The sequence below is a fragment of the Staurois parvus genome, unplaced genomic scaffold, assembly GCF_062004578.1.
Source record: "Staurois parvus isolate SC_StPar_1 unplaced genomic scaffold, SC_StPar_1.0 ptg000513l, whole genome shotgun sequence".
Classification (NCBI taxonomy): Eukaryota; Metazoa; Chordata; class Amphibia; order Anura; family Ranidae; genus Staurois; species Staurois parvus.
The window spans coordinates 3,258,592-3,282,456 of NW_028318309.1; the positions used below are offsets into that span (position 1 = coordinate 3,258,592).

Below are 23,865 nucleotides of genomic sequence, written 5' to 3' on the forward strand. Positions count from 1 at the left end.
AGCTTAGCCTGCAGGCTCCAACTCTTAGGTAAGGGAAACCAGCAGTGAAGCGTTCCTACTGAGTATATGTGAGCCGTGCTGCACTGTGAATGGTCCCACAGTGTTCTGGGGTCTGTCATGTGACCCAGAAGGCTGTGGGGGAAGGAGGAGGAGCTGAACTTGGCTGCAGGGATCTGACCATAAGTATCACAACCAGGTACCTGCTCCCCCCTCCCCCGCCCAAAAAGTGCCAAATGTGGCAGTGAAGGGGGGGAGGGGGGAAGATGCAAACAAGTAGAACTTCCCATTTTGGGTGAATTTTTACTTTAAATTAATAATATTGTAGGGATAAGTGAATCCGCTAGCTTGTGAATAGTTTGAAAAAGAAGGGCAGAGATGAGACTTATAGCATCTTTATCCAGAGTGTCCAGAAAGTATACAGTAAATGAGGGATGTCCAACCTGCGGCCCTCAGGCTGCATGCGGCCCGACAAAAAATCATAAACTTGCGGCTATGAATGTTCACATCTTGAGGGATGCAGGGGATGCAGTGTTTGGCATAGCACACAGACAAGCAAGGCTCAAGAACGTCTGGAGGGATGCAGGGGATGCCATGTTTAGCATAGCACATAGACAAGCAGGGCTCAAGAACGCCCGGAGGGATGCAGGGGATGCCGTATTTGGCATAGCATCCAGAGGTAGTCAAGCAGGGCTCAAGAACATCTGGAAGGATGCAGTGTTTGGCGTAAATAGTGTTTGGCATAGCACACAAGCAGGGCTCAAGAACCTCTGGATGGATGCAGGGGATGCCGTATTTGGTATAGCATCCAGAGGTGGTCAAGCAGGGCTCAAGAACGTCTGGAGGGATGCTGGGGATGCCGTGTTTGGCATAGCACACAGACAAGTATCGCTCAAGACCGTCTGGAGGGATGCCATGATTGGCATAGCATCCATTGGTGGTCAAGCAGGGCTCAAGAACATCTGGAGGGATGCAGGGGATGGCATGTTTAGCATAGCACACAGACAAGAAGGGCTCAAGAACACCCGGAGGGTTGCAGGGGATTCTGTATTTGGCATAGCATCCAGAGGTGGTCAAGCAGGGCTCAAGAACGTCTGGAGGGATGCTGGGGATGCCGTGTTTGGCATAGCATCCAGCAGTGGTCAAGCAGGGCTCAAGAGCGTCTGGAGGGATGCCGAGGATACCGTGTTTGGCATAGCATCCAGCAGTGGTCAAGCAGGGCTCAAGAACATCTGGAGGGATGCTGGGGATGCCGTGTTTAGCATAGAATCCAGCGGTGGTTGGTGGTCGACACAGACAAGCAGGGCTCAAGAATGTCTGGAGGGATGCCGTTTGGCAAAACGCACCACGCGTGTTTGGTTACAATTCATTCTTAATGGCACCTCAAAGGCGGTGTGATTTTTCTTCATGCGTCAGAATCACATGGTAATCGCAGCAAAATGCATTGCACAAAGCTTGTCACCCAAAAAGAAGGAGCTTCTTTTGGATGACAACTTTACGTTATGCATTTTGCCATGATTGGCGTGCGACAAGCGTGACAATATTGCACCGCATTTGAGGTGCCATTCACAATGAATTGTACCCAAACATGACTGCCACGGTTGCAATGCGATTTGAAATTGGGGGCAGAAACGCGTTGATTCTGTCTAGGATTCAAAATTGTGATGTGTGAATGTGGCCTTATTGTTAGTGCTTCTTATGTGCGGCCCAAGAGAATCCCTCTTCTTCCAATGTGGCCCAGGAAGGTCAAAAGTTTGGACAACCATGGCATAGGAATTAACTGATTTGCAGGAGATAGAAATGCCTGTGTGAACGAGAGGTCCTCTTGAGGAATAGGAACATTTGCCTGCTGGAAACATATGTGATGGCCTTTGACATTCCATAGTCTCCCACTAGAGTTCCAAGAACATGAAAGGTAACTCACCACTCTCTTTTCCCGGAAGTCAATCCCGACCGTCGTGATGAATTTAGGATTGAACTTGTTATCTGTGTATCTGTAGAGAAATGTCGTCTTTCCAACACCAGAATCTCCAAGTGCCAGGAGCTTAATCAGATAATCATAGTCACCATCCGTCATAGTGTCTACTGCGGTGAACCTGTGACAGGACAAGAGAGGGACTTATAACAGTGTGCTGGGGGAGCATCCAATAAATCAACACAGCAAATTTCAGCTCCCGAGGGCATCAAGTGTTTTCATTTCCTTGGGGTGACCTGTGAAACGCGTAGACCATTTTGTACCATCTTTATCAACATATGTGATGCCTTTTCTATTGTTTTTATCATATTTATGTTACATGCACAAGAGCAATTTTATCATGTGATTTCTTTGTAATAAAATATGCTAATTGTTAACTGCATTTCATTTTGGTTCTGACTCCCAAAATCATCTGTGAAAAGTCCCATTATAGATTTCATTATATCGGACTTGTTAATGTTTCTTGCTATACATAGCCAACAGCAATCAACCCACAAGGCTTTCTTTCAATGACTACAATAGAGGAGATTCCTGAATGTTCAGTGCCACCTGCTATAGACAGCAAAAATGATCAGTGTGTTCTGACAGTGGGGAGGGCTTCCCCCTACCCCCCCATCAGAACACAGTGGGGAGGATTCCCCCATCCACATCAAATGTGTGAATATGGGAATTGGTTTATTTTTCCTGATGCCATGGCTGGGATTCGAACCAACGACCCTAGTACTGCCAGGCGGAAGTGCTAACCATTTAGCCACTGTGCTGCCCCAAATTGAAGTTGTGCCCTTTTGTTGGTGTCAGTGTGGGCAATAGTGCCCCATCATTGGTGACTGGGATTAATAGTGCCCCATCATTGTTGACTGGGATTAATAGTGCCCCATCATTGGTGACTGGGATTAATAGTGCCCCATCATTGGTGACTGGGATTAATAGTGCCCCATCATTGGTGACTGGGATTAATAGTGCCCCATCATTGGTGACTGGGATTAATAGTGCCCCATCATTGGTGACTGGGATTAATAGTGCCCCATCATTGGTGACTGGGATTAATAGTGCCCCATCATTGGTGAGTGGGATTAATAGTGCCCCATCATTGGTGACTGGGATTAATAGTGCCCCATCATTGGTGACTGGGATTAATAGTGCCCCATTATTAGGGTCAGTAGGAGGAATAGAGTCCCATCATTGGTATCTGTGGGAAAAATTGTGTCGCTTAGTTGGTGTTACTAAGAGGAATAGTGCCCTGCCATTGAAGTCAGTGGGAGGAATAGTGCCCTGCCATGGATATCAGTGGGAAGTATAGAGCCCCATCATTGGTATCTGTGGGAAAAATTGTGCCGTTTCGTTGGTGTCAGTGGGAGGAATAGTGCCCTGTTGTTGGCGTCAATGGGAGGAACAGTGCCCCAAGGGCTGGATAAAGGCAAAGGGACACATCCGGCCCCCAAATTGCAGTTTGGAGGCCACTGCTCTAATGTAAAAAGTTGGAATAGTGGTTGATCATAAAAATCTCCCACTAGCATTGCCAAATTAACACATAATGGCCTGAAAATTAGAGAATTGCAGGGAAGGATTACAGTGGACAAGGTTTGAAGTCGAGTAGAATGATTGAAAATGTAAATTGTATCCACTAAAACCATGTTTGCTGAGATGCTTTGGATAATTTTTTTAAGGCAAAGACAGGGAACAGCCAAGAACTGTTGTTTGGTGTCAGGCTTGGACATGTCTCCTCTGTTACAGGATGTGACATCACAAACAGAGACATCAGTGACCTCTGTACAGATGGCTCCCTCACATGAGACGAATGTAAAAGATAGCCTGAAGCAGAAACAGAGAACTGTGACTACAGGGTGAAATTCCAGTCAAAACATAGACATGTCTTTACTGTCGACGGGATTTCTTACATGTTACTTTTCCATTTTGCCATGATGGTATTTCATACACAAATCTGTAAATGACTTGGTGTTTGCCATTGTTATCAGTGTATGATCAGCACACATATTGAGCACATAGCTGCCTATTGTCTTGGATCCTGGATATGGCCTACATAATGGCAGAAGGTGACAGCACTGCCACTCAGAAGGCCTGGTCTTGGATCCAGGAGGACAGCCTTCATAGTTCTAGTGCCTATGTTATCTGGACAGTTACAGGCTTTAGCACAGGACATAGACTACCTCCTCAGATACTCACTACACCAATGCTGGAGCATTTTTTCTTAGCGGACACCAACGATGGGTCATTTCTCCTACTGACACCAACAATGGGGAATATTCCTCCTCCTACTGACATCAAAACAGGGTCTTTCTTCAACTGACACCAATGATGGGTCCTTCCTACCACTGACACCAACAATGGGGCATATTCTTCCTCCCACTGACACCAACCATTCTTTCTTTCCTTTGATTTCAATACCAGGCTTTTTTCCCTACCACTGACACTCAGACATGTTTTTTCTCATACCCAGCAATTTAAGAAGCACACTCAGGCACATTACTTACTCCTGACCATTGCACACTCTATGCTGTGCTTTATGTTACATATTTCTGACTGCCTCACTTTATATGCCGAGTTGCTTGTTACTTACCCTGGACGCTTAGTCTATATACTATGCTGTATGTTACTTACCCTGGATGCTTAGTCTACATACTATGCTGTATGTTACTTACCCTGGATGCTTAGTCTACATACTATGCTGTGTGTTACTTACCCTGGACAATTCACTGTATGTCTTACATTACATACTCTGGACCAGTGGTCTCCAAACTGTGGCCCGTAGGCCAAATGTGGCCCTTCGCTTGCCTCTATCCAACCCACGGGGTGCTATTCCTTCCACTGACACCAACAAGGAGCCACCATTTCTTTCACTGGCACCAACTATGGGGTATTTTTCCTTCCACTGAGACAAATGATGTGGCACAATTCCTCCCACTGATATAAACAATTAGGTACTATTCCTCCAACTAATATCAAGGATGGGGCTCTATTCCTCCCTCAGATACCAATGATGGGGCACTATTCCTCCTAGTAATACCAATGATGGGGCACTGTTCCTCCAACTAAAACCAATGATGGGGCACTATTCTTCCTAGTAATACCAATGATGGGGCCCTGTTCCTCCAACTAATACCAATGATGGGGCACTATTCTTCCTAGTAATACCAATGATGGGGCACTATTCCTTAAAAGTAATACCAATGATGGGGCACTGTTCCTCCAACTATAATCAATGATGGGGCACTGTTCTTCCAACTCATACCAATGATGGGGCAATCTTCTTCCTTGTAATACCAATGATGTGGCACTGTTCCTCCAACTAATACCAATGATGGGGCACTAATCCTCCTACTGATACCAATAATGGGCCATTATTCATCTCACTGATACCAATGATGGGGCACTATTCATCCCACTGACACCAATGATGAATCACTATTCCTCCAAGTAATACCAATGATGGGGCACTATTCTTCCTAGTAATACCAATGATGGGGCACTGTTCCTCCAACTAATACCAATGATGGGGCACTATTCCTCCCACTGATACCAATAATGGGCCATTATTCATCTCACTGATACCAATGATGGGGCACTGTTCCTCCCACTGACACCAATGATGGAGCAATATTTCTCCCACTAATACCAATGATGGAGCACTATTCCTCCCAATGATACCAATGATGGAGCACTATTCCTCCCACTAATACCAATGATAGGACACTGTTCCTCCAACCAATACCAATACTATTCCTCCTTCCACTGACTACAAGTCATTTTTTTTTTACTCCTACTGACGCTGGGACATTTTCTATTCCCACTGGGCACTCTAGCCCTCCTAAAGTCTGAAGGACAGTAAACCGGCCCTTTGTTTAGAAAGTTTAGAGATGCCTGCTATGGACGATTCACTGTACATGCTTTGCTGTATGTTACATTGGATCCTCCACTCTATGTTGTACAATACATGATGAGAAAAGGTCTTTAGAAATGTATATTTACTAAAATAATAGCATTTCCATGTTGTGTGTACTGTGGGAGACCAGATATAGTGAATGCAGGGTCCGGGGAGAGCAGATATAGTGAATGCAGGGTCCGGGGAGAGCAGATATAGTGAATGCAGGGTCCGGGGAGACCAGATATAGTGAATGCAGGGTCCGGGGGAGACCAGATATAGTGAATGCAGGGTCCGGGGGAGACCAGATATAGTGAATCCAGAGTCCTGGGAGACCAGATATAGTGAATGCAGGGTCCGGGGAGACCAGATATAGTGAATGCAGGGCCCGGGGAGACCAGATATAGTGAATGCAGGGTCCGGGGAGACCAGATATAGTGAATTCAGGGTCCTGGGAGACCAGATATAGTGAATGCAGGGTCCGGGGTTTAGTAACACTTTAAGAAATGATCCTTTGTCCTGAGGTTTATATATGTCTTTGAGACTGTCGCTTGTGGAACAGCTGAAGTATCCAGCCAGGACATAAGAAGCCAGGATCTGACTCACCCCACTCAGACCAGCAGGCTTCACCTGTAAATAACATATTGCTTATAGGTGGACTGAGCCTTTGCATTACATGCCAAAGCTGTGTTACTGTTACAAAGAAACAAAAACGCGTTGTTTGATCATGGATGCCAAAACCATCACAGGCAACCAATAAACAGCTGATGTTCCTTCCTTATACCCTACTCTAGATGATGGAAAGAAATTACTTAGTGGATCATATAGGAAACAGTTGATTTTTCCCCGTTTCAGACATCCCGCTATGATAAATACCCACATATATGCTGTTCGCTCATTATAGCACAAGATGAAAAGATCTGCCTGGCTACCACAATTACATACACAGACAAGAATAGTGGTAGGGTACTCTGGGGGATTGTAAGGCCACGATTAAATGGTCTAAAAAGAAATAACACTGACAGTTTTATTACATCGAGACAGTGTAAGTGACATATAGTAAAAGGCTGGATCTGCTGTTATGTTCACCGCAACTTCACCAACGGGGCAGCAAATAACTAATCCAAGACTTTGTTATATTCAATTCTATCTAACCACAAACTAATATATTCTTACTAAATCAATAACAATGCTTTAAATCCCTTAAAGGCTAAATCAACAGGCTAGTGATTATGAGACCTTTCCTAACACACATACTCAGTATGGTTAGCCCTGCACTTTGTTTCAGCAAAATAACAATTTCAATGCAAGAGATCTTTAGACAAGTCCATAACAAAAACTGAGCAAAGCATCTGCTCTTCCAAGCCACTAACTAAACTCATGGCAGTTCCTGACTAAAAGGGTGACCCATTGTTTTCCACAAAACACACAAGCAGCTCTCATATGGTTTTAATGTTCTGTCAGTACTCGGCCTTTTCACCCAGCAGCAGCCTCTCACAGAGAGAGAAAGAGCGAGAGAGGGAAAGAGCGAGAGAGAAAGAGAAAGAACGAGAGAGAGAGACCGAGAGAGAGAGAGAGACCGAGAGAGAGAGAGAGACCGAGAGAGAGAGAGAGACCGAGAGAGAGAGAGACCGAGAGAGAGAGAGACCGAGAGAGAGAGAGACCGAGAGAGAGAGAGACCGAGAGAGAGAAAGAGCGAGAGAGACCGAGAGAGAGAAAGAGCGAGAGAGGCCGAGAGAGAGAAAGAGCGAGAGAGGCCGAGAGAGAGAAAGAGCGAGAGAGGCCGAGAGAGAGAAAGAGCGAGAGAGGCCGAGAGAGAGAAAGAGCGAGAGAGGCCGAGAGAGAGAAAGAGCGAGAGAGGCCGAGAGAGAGGAAGAGCGAGAGAGACCGAGAGAGAGGCCGAGAGAGAGGCCGAGAGAGAGGCCGAGAGAGAGGCCGAGAGAGAGGCCGAGAGAGCGAGAGCGAGAGAGAGAGAAAGAGCGAGAGAGAGAGAAAGAGCGAGAGAGAGAGAAAGAGCGAGAGAGAGAGAAAGAGCGAGAGAGAGAGAAAGAGCGAGAGCGAGAAAGAGCGAGAGAGAGCGAGAGAGAGCGAGAAAGAGCGAGAGAGAGCGAGAAAGAGCGAGAGAGAGAGCAAGAGAGGGCGAGAGCGAGAGAGGGCGAGAGCGAGAGAGGGCGAGAGCGAGAGAGGGCGAGAGCGAGAGAGGGCGAGAGCGAGAGCGAGAGAGGCGAGAGCGAGAGAGGGCAAGAGCGAGAGAGGGCAAGAGCGAGAAAGAGAGCGAGGAAGAGAGTGAGAGAAAGAGAGAGAGAGAGCGCGAGAGAGAGAGAGCGCGAGAGAGAGAGCGAGAGAGAGAGAAAGAGAGCGAGAGAGAGAGAAAGAGAGGGAAAGGGAGCGAGAGAGAGAAAGAGAGCGAGGGAGAGAAAGAGAGCGAGGGAGAGAAAGAGAGCAAGGGAGAGAGAGAGGGAGAGAGAGAGAGAGAGCGAGGGAGAGAGAGCGAGGGAGAGAGAGAGAGCGAGAAAGAAACCGAGAGAGAAAGAGCGAGAGAGAGACCAAGAGAGAAAGAGCGAGAGAGAGACCAAGAGAGAAAGAGCAAGAGAGAGACCGAGAGAGAAATAGCGCGAGAGAAAGAGCGAGAGAGAAAGAAAAAGAGAGAAAAAGGCAAAGAGAGAGAGCGCCCAGAGCACCAGTCAGTTCACATGTATAAAGGTCAGCAAACAATTGAAACTAATAGAGGTCTGGTCACCATGGAATAGTGACCATACACAGTGCGATAAAACTAAATGATCGATGTCTGATTTGACAAAATGATCAAATCAAACAATGATCAAGCGAGACAAAAACAATGAGACCCAAGTTGATTGATTGTGGCAAAGAAAAAAAAAAAGGGTTGATCAGTGGCATTTTTTCCACACCCTTTGCCTTACTCGGTCAATGTTAGATTCAACTGTTTTGTCAAATTGGACACCGATTGTTCAGATATATCACAACTTGTATGGCCACCAGGGGCGGACTGACAAGTCATGGGGCCCCCGGGTAATAGGGGATCATGGGGCCCCTGTGTCCTTGCCCAAACTCAAAAAAGCCTATTAAAAAAGGTACCAGGGGCATCTCATGGGGCCCCCTACTGACCCCGGGCTCTCGGACAGTGCCCAAGTTTCCAAATGGTTAGTCCGCCCCTGATGGCCACCATAACATGTGGATCTAGAAATAGTGACTTATGCACACCTAAGGCTACGTTCACACTAGCCTTGTGTGCAGGCGGCAGAGAGGCGTTTGAGAAGCGTTTTTACCGCTTCCCAAAAACGCCTCTGCCAATTCTGCACATTAGAGCACATGGTGCTGTTCTAACGGGAGCGTTTGCGTCGCGTCGCGGCAAAACGGACACCTCTGGTCGAGTCAGGAGGCTTTGAAGCCTCCTATTCTCGTCTATGGTGCCGCTCCGCAAACGCCCGGCCGGCGTTTGCGGTGCGGTTGCGACGCGGTTGCGGGGCGTTTGCGGAGCGGTAACACCACTCAAACTGCATTACAGGCGTTTGTGGGGCGTTATTAACGCTCGGCAAACGCCTAGCAACCTCCGCTAAACCGCGCATTCGGCGTTTGCGGAGCGTTAAAAACACTCCGCAAACGCCGGACCAACGCTTGCCAAAAGCTATAGGGGCATTTGGCAAGCGTTGGCAAAACAGCCTAGTGTGAACGAGCCCTAAAGCTCGATTAAGCTTCCAAATTCTAGGACACAGACGAAAACCTATTACCAACTTCCTACCCATGTAAAAATCATAAATGGTTTGTTAGAAAATTACTCAGAACCCACAAACATTTTATATATATATATATATATATATATATATATATATATATATTTATAAAATTATTTTTTTAGCAGAGATCCTAGAAAATAAAAAGGGAATAGTTGCAATTTTTATGTCACGCTGTATTTGTACAGCGATTTTTCAAATACAATTTTTTGAGGAAAAAAAAACACTTTAATGAATTTTAAAACACAAAAACACATAGTATATAACCCAATTTTTTTGTAAAATATAAGATGTTACGCCGAGTAAATAGATACCTAACATGCCACGCTTTAAAATTGTGTACGCTCTTGGAATGGCACTAAACTACGGTACTTAAAAATCTACACAGGTGACGCTTTAAAAATGTTTACAGGTTACCGATTTAGAGTTATAGAGGAGGTCTAGCACTAAAATTATTGCTCTCGCTATAACATTGGCAGCAATACCTCACATGTGTGGTACGAACACCATTTACATATGTGGGCACGACCTATGTTTGCGTTTGCTTCTGTGTGCGAGCACGAGGGGACAGGGGGCTCTAAAATTTGTTATTTAGTTATTTATTTTTTCTTTTTTTCTTTTACACTGTCTCTAATTTTTTTATGGATCACTGTTATTCCTATCACAAGAAATGTATACATTCCTTGTGATAGAAATAAGGGATGACAGGTCCTCTTTATGGAGACATCTGGAGTCTATTAGATCCCAGATATCGCCTCTACCCTTGAAAGCATGAAATAAAAAAAACCCAAAACATTGATCTCTGCTTTTCAGGAAAAAAAATGTGTTTACATCTGCCAGAGCCAGAGGAGACATCCTGACAACGCTTCCAGCCTTGTAGGATCACAGAGATGGCTGGGTACCATCTGGGCCCTGACCAGCTCTGTGGTAACTTGCCGCCGGATCAGATCCCGGGCTTCCTAATCGCACGGCAGAGGCTAGGAGGTGTGTGGGGGGCAGGGGCGGACTAACCATTTGAGCACTAGGGCACTTCCCGAGGGCCCAGGGTCAGTAGGGGGCCCCATGAGATGCCCCTAGTACCTTCCATAGGCTTTTTTGGGTGTGGTTTTGGGTGTGGTTGAGGACACAGGGGCCCCATGATCCCCTATTGCCCAGGGGCCCCATGAGTTGTCAGTCCCCCCCTGGTCGGGGGGGAGGGCTAATCAGCCGCTAGGATGGCTTTTACATAAGAGGGAATCGCCGGCTGAAAAGAAAGATATTTGTAGCTGCAGGCATCATCCAGATATCACCACTTCAAGTCTAGGATGTTATATGACGTCCTACAGGCAGGAAGTGGTTAAAGTGGTATTAAATTCTAATTTTTAAAAGTGGATGACAAGAAGGGTTTTTATGACAGAAGAGGCAAAATCAGTTTCTTCTGTCATAAATGCTTCTAACTGCCAGTCAGTTGCAATGTACACAGAGCCGCGCATGCACAGCTCAGCATACATTTACAGCACCTGATCTGTGCTGTGTTGATGTGACTCCTGTGCGTATGTGAGGGAGAAATGTCATTGTTACTCGGTTATTCAAGTGGCTGAAGAGGCAGGACCCAGAAGGAAGGCTGGGTGAAGGTGGAAGCATCCAGGACCAGAAGGAGCAGTGGCAGCACAGTACTGGATGGCTTAATTTGACAGGTATGTCTGCCATAATGTGCTAATGTGCGATGCATACTAGCACATTATGGCATAATCCACTTGGGAGCCCTTGAAAAAAAATTGGTTTAACACTGCTTTAAGATTCTGAGAAAACAAAAAGTTTGTTTTCTTCATAATGGACCCCTGAGCCTGGACCCTGGAGTCCCTAACCATGTGTAGGTGAGAAACCTTGATGTCACATATACACCGTCCCCAATTCTGCTAGCCAGTTCTCCCAACAAGATAGGTGAGCTGCACATTTACAGAGTATAGGCTGACTCTTGAACAAGGTGCTGTACGATTGGGCCTTATGTAGCACCCTCCTAGTCAGCTAGGAGGAGCTAGACCTCAATTGTTATCTAGGAAGGCTGGGTGTGATAACTAGCAGGGGTCAAACTTTGGTCAGAGCTGAGAGGGTCTGCAGACCAGCCCTCGGGAATTTCCGCCTGCCCTAGAACTTTGGAGAAAGGTCTAGAAGCAGTGGGTGGATCTGATGAGTGGCTGATTTGCACTTTTGAGGGGGCCTGGCCATTCCCAACAGGAAGCTTGGCAAGGGGCCAGGACAACCATTAATAGTTATTGAGCCTGCTCAGCAGCAGGGGATTTCGGGTGGAGAGAGAATGTGAGGCTGAGTGCAGAAGCTTAGGAGGGGGCCCAGGTGGAGAGAGGGGCTTACCTGCAGTCAGTGGAGCTGGGAAGAATGAAAACACAGACCTTCACTGGCCCCCAGAGCGAGGACCACCTGTCTGGCAGGGAAGCGGCCCAGCTAGAAGGCCTGGTATCAGCCACCAACCCACCAGCCACACGCGAAAAGGACTGAGTAGATCTGCACCCCCTGGGCCAGAAAGGGAAAAGAGCACTCTGGTGGGAAACCAGATTTGCCACCTACTGGGCTGACGAATTTCTTAAAGTGACAGGCACCAGATCCCCTGCGCAGGGATCCCTTCAGGCAGCTGGGTAAAGAAGATAAGTTTATCCAGGGTCTGTGGTGGTACTATGTGAGATGCTGGCTAGCTCTCCAAAAGAGACGGTGTTTCAGTAGAGACTTGTAAAATAGTTCCAAGAAGTTGTCCTCAGTTCATCGGTTCCATTGGGCATCCCATATACCCCCCTACCCCATCCAAGTTGAAATCTCCCTAATAAAAGCACCAAAAATCCAAACTCAAGGACAGATTACTGATTCCTGGATGCAATTCTGGGGAAAACGCGTGTTGCCTGGCTTTGCAGGACTATAGAGGGACCAAAATACTCAGCAACCTACAAGGGGGTAGTGCTACACTTATTTGCCTGGTCCTGCATTGTACCTTAGGACATGAGATTGGGGGAGAGCACTGCTTGTCAGGGGGAACAGGGAATGGGGTAAGTAATGATGCTTATGTCACTCCCTAGAAACAAAACAAGCATTAACCCTTGCAGTGCAGGTGGGGCAAACACCGCCATGTTCATTTTTACAGCTGTTTGGAGTTCAGCTTTAATTACGTCAAGCAATGAAAAATAGTAAAACAGTACACTGGTAAGTACAAATGAGTGACAGTTTTAGATATGTCCATCTTTCTAAAAGTGCTAAAGTTTACTACAGGGGTGTAAAACGCAATTTCATTGTGGGCTGTGTCAGCATTATGGTTGTTTTCAAAAGGGCCGGTTCTGACTAAGATTAGACGTCCAGAGCAACCACCCCACCTTACATGAGCTATTAAGATCCCCCACCATCAGAAGTCAAGAGTCCCCCACCCTTCCTTACATCACAGTGCAACCCCCGTGCCTTGTACTGCTGATGGGAAGAAGCTGAGGGTGGAGCTGGGAATCAGAAAGTGCAGGGTCTGGTCAAGGACCAGAGGAGGGCTGGAATAAGCTACTGGAGTCTTCTGAATTCTGAGACCAGGGGAGGCGGAGATGAGGGGGTGCTAGGGCTGTACTAGGAGGTGCAGGATCTGTAGGAGGAGTTCTGTCCTCCTCTATCATCTGCTAAGACGGAGGGGGGGGGGGGTGGAGAAGGGCAAAGGCGAGCCTCCCTGTGGCTGCACAGAGGGAAGTGCACGATCTTGTGGAGGAGTTCTGTTCTCTTCTCTGCTGCGGACTGCTGGGATGGGAGGATGCTGCAGCTGCAGGAGAGGTGCGAGGGCCACAAGAAATAGCCTGGCTGGCCGGATTTGGCCTGCTGGCCTTTTGTTTGACACATGTGGTTTACTAGGTACTCACTATTGTACTGTTTTTCAGGGTCAATTTTCTTCTGCCTTGAGGTCTGTTTCCTTGCCTTGCCCCCCACCATCCACTGTTTAGGGGAATGGTAAAAAGATAGGAAAAAGGAGTAATACTCACTATGGGAAGGAACATTTCCAAGGGGAAGATTTACTAAAACTGGAGGACTCAGAATCTGGTGCAAATGTGCATGGTAGCCAATCAGCTTCTAATTTCAGCTTGTTCAATTAAGTTTTGGCAATAGAACCTGGAAACTGATGGTTTTTATGCAGAGCTGCACTGGGTTTTGCACTTTTAGTAAATAACCCCCGTGTTTCCATGGGCCATAAGACAGCTTTGTTCCTGCAACGGCCCTATAGTAGAATGGTTATGTCCATGCAACTGCTGGAAAGGTGTTCTATTATAATAGAACCAAAGTGTTGACTGTCACCAATAAGAAAAAAAAAAAAATCTATTGCCAATGGAGTGCCTTGGCCAGTTGGCTTTTGTACTGCAGTTCCAAATTGCTAAAGCAAAAAATGCACACTGGCATGTGGGTGAAGTGTCATTTTATCAGTAGTGAGATTTTTTTCCCTCACTTACAGACATAGATTCAAAGGAAATGGCAGCGTCTTCCAGTGAACATACAAATTGAGTTGCAGTTTCTACCTTTAAGTCATTTTTGATGCTTGAAGGAGCTCTTTGTATGACTCAGCACCATTTAATGTCCCTTCTCAAGAGCTGTTGAGATAAGAGATCAGACACACAGTACTAGTATTCTCCCCTTTAGAAGTGCAGCTCAGTAGATGAACGTATGCACCGACGTTGACCAATTGGAGGTTGGCTTCACAAAGCTCACAACCCCGTTATATGAACAACATGATCTGCTGCAAAGAACACCTCTGCTCAGAAAAAAAGGGTAGGAGTGTTGTGTGGATCTTCAGGCATCATTAGGGTCAGGGTGCAGCCACCGCTGGACTTCTGACAAATCTGGTTCTGACTACAACAAGAAGTCCTGTGTACATCATACAGTCAGCTTCCACTTAAAGTGGACCTAAAATCAATAAATAAAACAATTGCTAGGAGGCAGAGTTTTTTTGGCAGATTTTGCCAAAAAAAAAAAAAAAAACAACCCCCAACTCATTCCCCTTTCTCCTAGAAATTTTTTAATATTGTGTACCCTGCCTGTGGTGCATGCAAGGTGGAGAGTACTCCCCTAGCATTGGGTGGCCATATAACTACCGCACACATACACATTAGCTGCAGCCGAAGAGATAGGATGGTAGACTTGTAAGAAGTGCTGGGGGAGATCACGCTTCAGAATTTTAATATGAATGTAAGCATGACAAGTCTCTTCATGAATATGACAGTCAACTAACGTGATAGCTCATATCTAGTTAATTATTTGTAAGTCTAATATTAAAAAAAGTATAAAATATCTTGCTGCCTCAAGGTTTGTATATCCCTAGAAGATGACACCTACTTTCAGAAGAAGATGAAGGATATGCAGAAATCGGCATTAATCTGTAAACCCCACCGATGGACTAGGAAGCGATGGATATCCCACATGCAACAATGAAACTGTAGATAATCAACATGTTTTCTAGTTAGATACTGTGTGTATTTTTACAACTGAGCTCCATACAGATAGCTAAATACACAGATATCTGTGTGTGCGCGTGTATATATATATATATATATATATATACACATACATATATACACATACATATATACACATACACACACACATACACACACAAAAGTGTTGGGCCAGCTCTCCAAATTATTGGATTCAGGTGTTCCAATCACCTCCATGGCCACCAGTGTATAAAAATCAAGCACCTAGGCATGCAGACTGCTTCTACAAACATTTGTGAAAGAATGGGTCGATCTCAGGAGCTCAGTGACTCCAAGCGTGGTCCCGTGATAGGTTACCACCTGTGCAATAAGTCCATCCGTGACATTTCCTGGCTACTAAATATTCTACGGTCAACTGTTAGTGGGATTATAACAAAGTGGAAGCAACTGGGAACAGCAGCGCAGCCACGAAGCGGTAGGCCACGTAAAATGAAGCGCACAGTGCGAAGAAGTCGCCAACTGTCTGCAGAGTCAATAGCTAAAGACCTCAAAACTTGGTGTGTTCTATAGATTAGCACAACAACAGTGTGTAGAGAGCTTCAGGGAATGGGTTTTTCATGGCCGAGCAGCTGCATCCAAGTCTTATATCACCAAGTGTAATGCACAGCGTCAAATGCAGTGGTGTAAAGCACGCCACCACTGGACTCTACAGCAGTGGAGACATGTTCTCTGGAGTGACCAATCACGCTTCTCTATCTGGCAATCGGATGGACATGTCTGGGTTTGGCGGTTGCCAGGAGAACAGTACTTGCCTGACTGCATTGTGCCAAGTGTAAAGTTTGGTGGAGGGGGATTATGGTGTGGGGTTGTTTTTCAGGGGTTCGGCTTGACCAGAGAAGCTCCAGTGAAGGGATCTCTTAAGGCGTCAGCATACCAAGACATTTTGGACAATTTCATGCTCCCAACTATGTGGGAACAGTTTGGGGATGGCCCCTTCCTTTCCAAAATTACTGCACACCAGTGCACAGAGCAAGGTCCATAAAGACATGGATGAGCCAGTTTGGGGTGGAGGAACTTGACTGGCCTGCACAGAGTCCTGAGCTCAAACTGATAGAACACCTTTGGGATGAATTAGAGCGGAGACTGTGAGCCAGGCCTTCTCGTCTGACCTCAGTGCCTGACCTCACAAATGTGCTTCTGGAAGAATGGTCAAACCTTCCCATAGACACCCTCCTAAACCTTGTGGACGGCCTTCCCAGAAGAGTTGAAGCTGTTATAGCTGCAAAGGGTGGCCAACTCAATATTGAACCCTACGGACTAAGGCTGGGATGCCATTACAATTTATGTGCGTGTAAAGGCAGGCTTCCCAATACTTTTGGCAATATAGTATATAAATATATATATATTTATATATATATAGCCATTTCATCCAGTTTTGAAATGTGCACAGCTCTGTCACATAGCACTGCCCTGTGTGTCAGATGAGGGAACCTGATTTGTTTTCAGCTGCAGTTCAGTAATACAGATTTAGAGATCTCCTCCCCACTCCCATACAGTGACTGGACAGTGAAAGGAGAAGCAGCACTGTGATGAGCTACTTCTCCCTCCCAAAATCTAATCTGCTGTATAGGGACTGCAAAACGCTGATACATAGTCAAATTCAGGTACTTGGATTGCTTGTACCAAAAAAATACATTTTGTGATGTATTAATAAATATACAGCAGCACATATTTGTCTTTTATATCTGCCAGGAGTTTAGTTTTAAATAAAGAGAGTGTGGGTATCGGAGTCTGTCTCTATAGTCCTCTGCACAGCAGGACTCAGGTAGGGGATGCACTGTAAGTGCAGGCTGTGCAGACTGTTACATCAGCATTCAATGAATTTATTTGGCCAGATCAATATGTGCCACCTTGCTAGTGTTCTCGCCTCTGAGATGTTTCACAAGTTCAAGGACTTAATCATAGAAAGAGAGGAAGTTGGATGAGGTTGACATATTTATACAGGATCCGACTGCACCCACATATGTCAGCTTCTACATGGGTTGGTAGGAGAAGCACCTTGAGTAATAGAAATCCTTCAAGGTCAGATATTTAATTCCTTTTTAGGATATATAGATGACCTAATATTTGTGAAGGGATGGGGCCCAGAGCAAACCAACAACAGCACCTGGAGTTGCCTGTATGTTTGTGTCTAAAGCCGTGTTGTAAAGCAGTGCATGAGTCCAGCTCTGCTACTATACATTGCACAGTGTTGTCAATCAAACAATGGAAGCTTGTTGCCAGGAGGTACAAGCATAATGATGACATTTTCTGTGTTGTAATGGTCCTTCATTGTCTAATCATCAAGCTGAAGATGAGTTTGCTTAACTGCAATGGAGGTCACTAACCTAGCTATGCTGTATGGCAGAGGTGTCTGAATCACAAGACAGGTTAACCCTTTGAGGACCGTAAGGTTTTGGAACGCCAAAATAATCAATTTTTTTGTTTTTAAAGTTCGTACACTTCAGTTGCTGTAACTAAGCCATTTCATGAAATAATTGGCAAAAAGCTAGATCCGTTTGTTGTTTGTTGATAAGAACTAATATTTTGACTCAAACCAAAAAAAAAAAAGAAGAGTTTTAAGTTCTTAATCAGATGATACACACAATTAAAAACATGGGACAAATACGTCCCTTGGTCCTCAAAGGGTTTAAACAGAATCACAAATTCTTTAGTGTGATATTGAATATTAATTTGTAAGCCTGGACTGCAACTTTAAATTACTCATCATACCTCATACACATAGAGGTAATCGTGTCCATTGCAGTTCTCGTTGTAATAGGAAAATTAAAGTGGGTTAAAAACAGGATTTTGTACTAATATGTAGCCATGGCAACCCAGACTCTTGCCTGAGCAAAACATATTCTTTTTCTACTATGGTTTTGTTAAAACATAACTAAGAAATAGCCTTGAAATGATTGTACATCATCTATGGTGACGTACTTGGGCCCAAAAAAAAAAAATGCATGGGAATTAGCACAATGCTTCCAGAGTTTCAATTCTGAATGGAGTTTGCTAAAATACAAAAAGAAAAAGAACCATGTACCTGAACGTATATATTGTTTGGGGGCTCATCCGGGATTAGCAGTGATGTTCAGAGATATAATACAGAACAGGTATTGACGTCTGGGACCACTCTTATTTTTTAGGTCACTGATCCTAAAATAAAAAGTTAATGGTCTCTTCTGGCAAGTTTTGAGTACTTTGCAGCATAAAATGAACCTCTTGATGCCTGTTGCTTATATAAGACATTGGTTACAAGATGGATTTTTTTTAACGAAATTCTATTCTTAGTTAAAATCATCCTCTATATCTAGATGAAGCTAGAACTAGAGCAGCAATGGGCAAACTACGGCCCGGCGGACCTTTTAATCCGGCCCGCGGATGTGGCTGTCAGGATGTGTGTAGGCGGGGCAGCGTGATGAATGTGAGGGGAGGGGAGCTAGGCTCCTCTCACAGTCCGCCCTGAAGACCGGAACGGCGTGGGAACACGGCGAGAGGACCGCGCGGAGCAAAGGTAAGTGAATTGACACAGGGGGGACTTGGCTTACTACTTGGGGGGGAATAGTACTGTGAGGGATGAATTAATATGGGGGATGAATTAATATGGGGGATGAATTAATATGGGGAATGAATTACTATATGGGGGATGAATTACTATGGGGGATGAATTACTATATGAGGGATGAATTAATATGGGGGATGAATTACTATAGGGGGGATGAATTACTATATGGGGGATGAATTACTATATGGGGGATGAATTACTATGGGGGATGAATTACTATGGGGGGGATGAATTACTATAGGGGGGATGAATTACTATGGGGGATGAATTACTATATGGGGGATGAATTACTATGGGGGATGAATTACTATATGGGGGATGAATTACTATATGGGGGATTAATTACTATGCTTACTATGGGGGAATATTACTATACTTACTATGGATGACACATACACATCATTCATCTACTCTTGGTCCGGCCCCGGGTCCAATATATGAACCCATTGCGGCCCTCAAGTCAAAAAGTTTGCCCACCCCTGAACTAGAGCATAACACTATAATGTCTGAATTGCTGAGCTTTAAAAATTGAATGTATATGAAATATTGCTATCCAGGAATGAATCATTTAACTTTCTATTGGGTTAATATCTAGAAAAGTTAAAGGTAGCCTTAGTGCTTGTACCCTGCTATTCTAAAGTCTCGCTCCAGTTACTTTCGATTCTTTGGACTTCTATGGGTGAGGTTAAGCATTGGAAGTCAGATACTACTTGTGGGGGGTGAAAAAGATTTTATTTATTTATTTATTTTTTTACACTGATTGCTTTTACACCCATAAAGGCTGTAAATGCAATAATTTCTCCTTCTCTCTAGCTGCATTCTTGCAGCCATTAAGAAATACTGTGAGAGCTGTGATTGGTCACAGCTTGTCACATGGTACAAGGCTGTTGTGAATACCAAGAGACCTCTGTGATCATTCACAGATTTCACACGTAGTAAGCAATGATGTCAGAAGTGACATCTTGCTTACGACTATTCATGTGATCACTGATTGGCCAATCAATGATCACATGATCGGGACCTCACACAGAGGTCCCGTATAGTGATCGCGGTGCCCCGTGCTCCCAGGGAATGCGCACAAGCAGGGAAGCGGGAGGACGTTTATAAATGGCCACTTGCCCCTGCATTGCTTCCGTCCGGCCGTTTATGCACATGGGCCAGACAGGAAGTGGTTAAGCTGGCAGTGAAGGAAGCAGGCGGCCGCAGAGACAGCAGGAGCCGCATAAGTTGATGCTTCTTCTGTAGCGCTGGCTCCTGTCTCAGGCGGATTGATATGAAGTGCACTTCACCTTGGACCTTTCTAGCAGCCTGGAGAGTGATGCCAACAGACGCTTGAAGAGGAAAAAAAGGTCAGTGTATTAAACATCACATAAACGGCGCTTTTGCACCAGCATATTAGCACCTATAAAAGGGGTTAACAACCATTAGGATGCTTTCACTCTGAACCGCAGCTTAGCTGCTCTGAGCCATAGACTTCTATTTTATCCTGCCGTTTTGGTGCACTTGCTGAAATCACACCAAAACTCCTGAATGCAGGAGTTTTGGTGAGCGTTCAGAAAGTGCACCACACCTGCAAGATATAATGGAAGTCTATGGCAAAGCACAGCTAACCTGCAGGAAAGCCGCAGGTGCACTACTCTGCACCCGCACTACAGGTAAACCCAGGGGCGGACTGACAACTCATGGGTCCCCCGGGCAATAGCAGATCATGGGGCCCCTGTGTCCTTGCCCAAACTCAAAAAAGCCTATGAAAAAGGTACCAGGAGCATCTCATGGACCCCGGGCCCTCGGGCAGTGCCCGAGTTTCCAAATGGTCAGTCCACCGCTGGGTAAACCGTACATCATCAGCATGAAAGCAGCCTTGTAGGGGGTTCAGGACACTAGGGGCTTATTTACATTTGAGGTTTGAGGGGGGTGTTAAAAACCCATGTGTTTTTACCCCCCCCTTCCCAACCACTGGTGTAGCATCAGGGGTCGGAATGATGACCTGGCCCGTGCAGTCTCCCTGTCACATTCTGATTTACACTTGGACAGGAGGAGCAGCAGGGGCGGCATATACAGGAGCCGATCCTCTCCATTTTCCTCCTGCAGCTGCTGAAAGGCAGCTTCTCCTCCTCTCCCTCCGTCCAGCATTCAGTGGCTGCGGGAGGAAAATGTTCATTATGCTATCTAAAATAAAAAATTCAAAATTCTGAACCATTTCATTTCATTGTGGCCTGTGATTGGTCACCAAATCATTTAAGTGGCCCTCGCTCTTCAAAAGGTTGAGCAACCCTGGGCTAGAGGGTCCATATTGGTCCAGCAGCTGCCCGACACCTGCAAAGGAAAAAAACTCCCTCTATGCAATCAATGGCGGGCAGGGATTTTTGGTCTTACATACACATTAACCCAGGTTTTCTCAAACTTTTTACATTGGATGAACCCTTGTAATAACCTTCAGGTATTGAGAAACAGCTGCTAATAATGACTATATCCACAAAGTAAATTACTGTGATGTTATAAAAAATGAAAGAATAATGGCTAGTTCATACTATGTGCAAAGACCTGTGTTTTCTGCACATTTAAAATGCGGGTCTCTGCGAGGGCACATAGAAATGAACTGTTTCTATGTGCCCCAATCACACAATAATGTCGGTGTGATGTGCTCTTTTTTACAACAGTTAGTGTTGAAGGCCCCCCTCAAAGGAAAGAGACATTCTTTTGAAAACAGAGAGGTCCACATTTTAGACAGAGGGGGCAACTGGTTGGCAAAAGGCGTCAAAGTGGCCATCTACATCAAACTGGAACAACCATCATTGAACAGGTATGGGGTCTTTAACACCACCTGTCATTACATATACTGCCATTTTAAAGTCTATTTGACACCAATTCACACCTTCAGCCAAGTAACTCTAGGATGGGATATATGTAACTAGGGCACAGTGGTTTTACAATGTTCACATTTCCCATTCTGTTCTTGGTCAATAATGTCTGCCTTTCCGTGGTGATTCAATTAAGGCGTCAATGCTACCTATGTAGATATAAATTTTTGATGCTCATTAAAACGGAAGAAGTGGCATATTATAATTAATGAGGAAGATACTGCCATCTTAATGGGCACTCACTTGAAATGTATTCAAATTTGGCATGACACTAGCAAGATTTTGTACCCCCTGGGATTTCTCTACTTTTCCCTTTAGTTTTGCTTTCAATGCGCTTAAAGTATAACTAAAGGCAAAACTTTTTTTATGGATAGAGGGGAATGGATTAGAACACCTGTCAGTTTATTGATGTCTATGTACCTGTTAGGCTCCTCTCACACTAGTGCAACTCTAAAGTCGCACGATTTCCAGGGCAAATTCGCAATGCGACTTATTACACTCTATGGCATTCAAGTCGCAACAAAGTTGTGTCAAAGTAGTGCAGGGACCTTTTTTAAAGATGTTGCAACTTTGGTTGCATAGATTGGAACGGGTACCATTAACTAAATGGGTTTGTGACTTTATATGTAGCAAGTCACACTAGTGTGGAAGGAACCTCATGGAGATTCACCTTTCCTATTTGTCTTGTTTACCATTATCATGGAAAGTGAAAGTAAAAGAAAATCCCACATTTTTGGTTGTCCCCAGAAAAGTAATGGAGGGAAAATATTCTAATGGGGACACTAGTTCTTCTGGTGACCTGGGGGTCCCCAAGAGATTACCTTCATTTACAGGGATCTCCTCTGATGTCCTGTTTTGGCTATGGATAGGAAATGAAGGGAAATCTTCCCAATGGGACAAAGATGGCAAAAAGTGAACCTTACAGGGGTTATAACCCTCACTTACTCGATCCAAAATGAAATATTTTCAAATTTAAGAATGTTGCCTTGCTTCTGGTTCTATCCCCCCCCCATCCCCCTTTTATCTTTTGTGTGTAAGCTTGATTTGGTGCTTATTCTCTATAACCACGCCTACTAGGTATGTTTTGTTCTTTTTTTTATATATTGCAATTTAATGAAAGTAATCTTTTTGAGTACGCACCTTGGTTTGTGTCTCTTGACCTTTTTTCTTTAAGCATTTGCAGACCGCCCACCCACAATGTAGTGCGGATGGGCAGCCCGTACAGGACCAGTAACATACCTGTATTTCGCTGCCTGTTTTGGGGTACAGGGCACACACAGGAGCCCCCACTCGCCTACTCCTGCTGTGATTGTACACAGCGGGAGTTTGTCAGCAGATCCCAGCGAATGATTCAAAGTCGGGACCTGCAGATCGGCTGTGTCCAATCAGAGCCCAGAGCCCTGTGTTGACAATTAACACAGGACTCTGTACAGAGTGAATGATCTCTTTGTTTCGTCTCCCTGCTTTGCAAGAGATTTTTAGTAAACTGTTGGCGCTATATAAATGCTGTATAATAATAATAATAATAATACTAAAAAGCAGCACACATTACACAAATTACCACTTGTTAGGCACACACGTAATCCCTTGATTACCTAAGATGTTAACACCTTCCCAGCCAGTGTCATTAGTACAGTGACAGTGTATATTATCATCACTGTATTATTGTCACTGATGTCAGTGTCTGCCAGTTCCCACCCATTGTCAATTAGCGTCAAATTGCCCCCCGCACTATCACTGTAGCTGGCCAGCTAAGACCAGTCCTAGGTTGCTAATATGGTTCACATATATGTGTATACCAAACCTGCCAATAACCTCAGTACAGTGTATATGTGCACATGTTAAAGCCAAAAGCAGAATCATTGCTGTAATTTATGCCTTTGATTGTTATATGAAATTTTTATATTCATTGTGTTAGCAGAAGCAGAAAAGGAAAATATGCCTTTAAGAGTTAGTTAAAGGTGAGCCAATCACAGACAGCCTCACACTGTACAGAGCCTTAACCAATCCCAGCCAGTTTCACATTTGTGCCTGTGTAGAACTCCCTGCTAGGATTTTCTAGAGCAGTGGTTCTCAACCTTTCTAATGCCGCGACCCCTTAATACAGTTCCTCATGTTGTGGTGACCCCCAACCATAAAATTATTTTCGTTGCTACTTCATAACTGTAATTTTGCAGTGGGAGGAGTAGTGTCACGTCACTGGTGTCAGTGGGAGGAATAGTGCCACGTCACTGGTGTCAGTGGGAGGAATAGTGCCACGTCGTTGGTGTCAGAGGGAAGTATAGTGCCCCGTCGTTGGTGTCAGTGGGAGGAATAGTGCCCCATCGTTGGTGTCAGTGGGAGGAATAGTGCCCCATC

At 45.0% G+C, this 23,865-nt stretch overlaps 1 protein-coding gene across 2 annotated transcripts in view; it reads right to left on the reverse strand.

Annotated features, from left to right (window-relative positions):
• Nucleotides 1-23,865, reverse strand: part of RAB27B (RAB27B, member RAS oncogene family) — a 338,507-nt gene that overhangs the window by 15,735 nt on the left and 298,907 nt on the right. For both annotated transcript variants that reach the window (XM_089690090.1, XM_089690091.1), the window contains one exon: nt 1,922-2,093. In XM_089690090.1, the coding sequence (XP_089546216.1) occupies nt 1,922-2,074 (153 nt within the window). In that variant the 5' untranslated portion in view covers nt 2,075-2,093. The remainder of the gene's footprint in view (nt 1-1,921; nt 2,094-23,865) is intronic.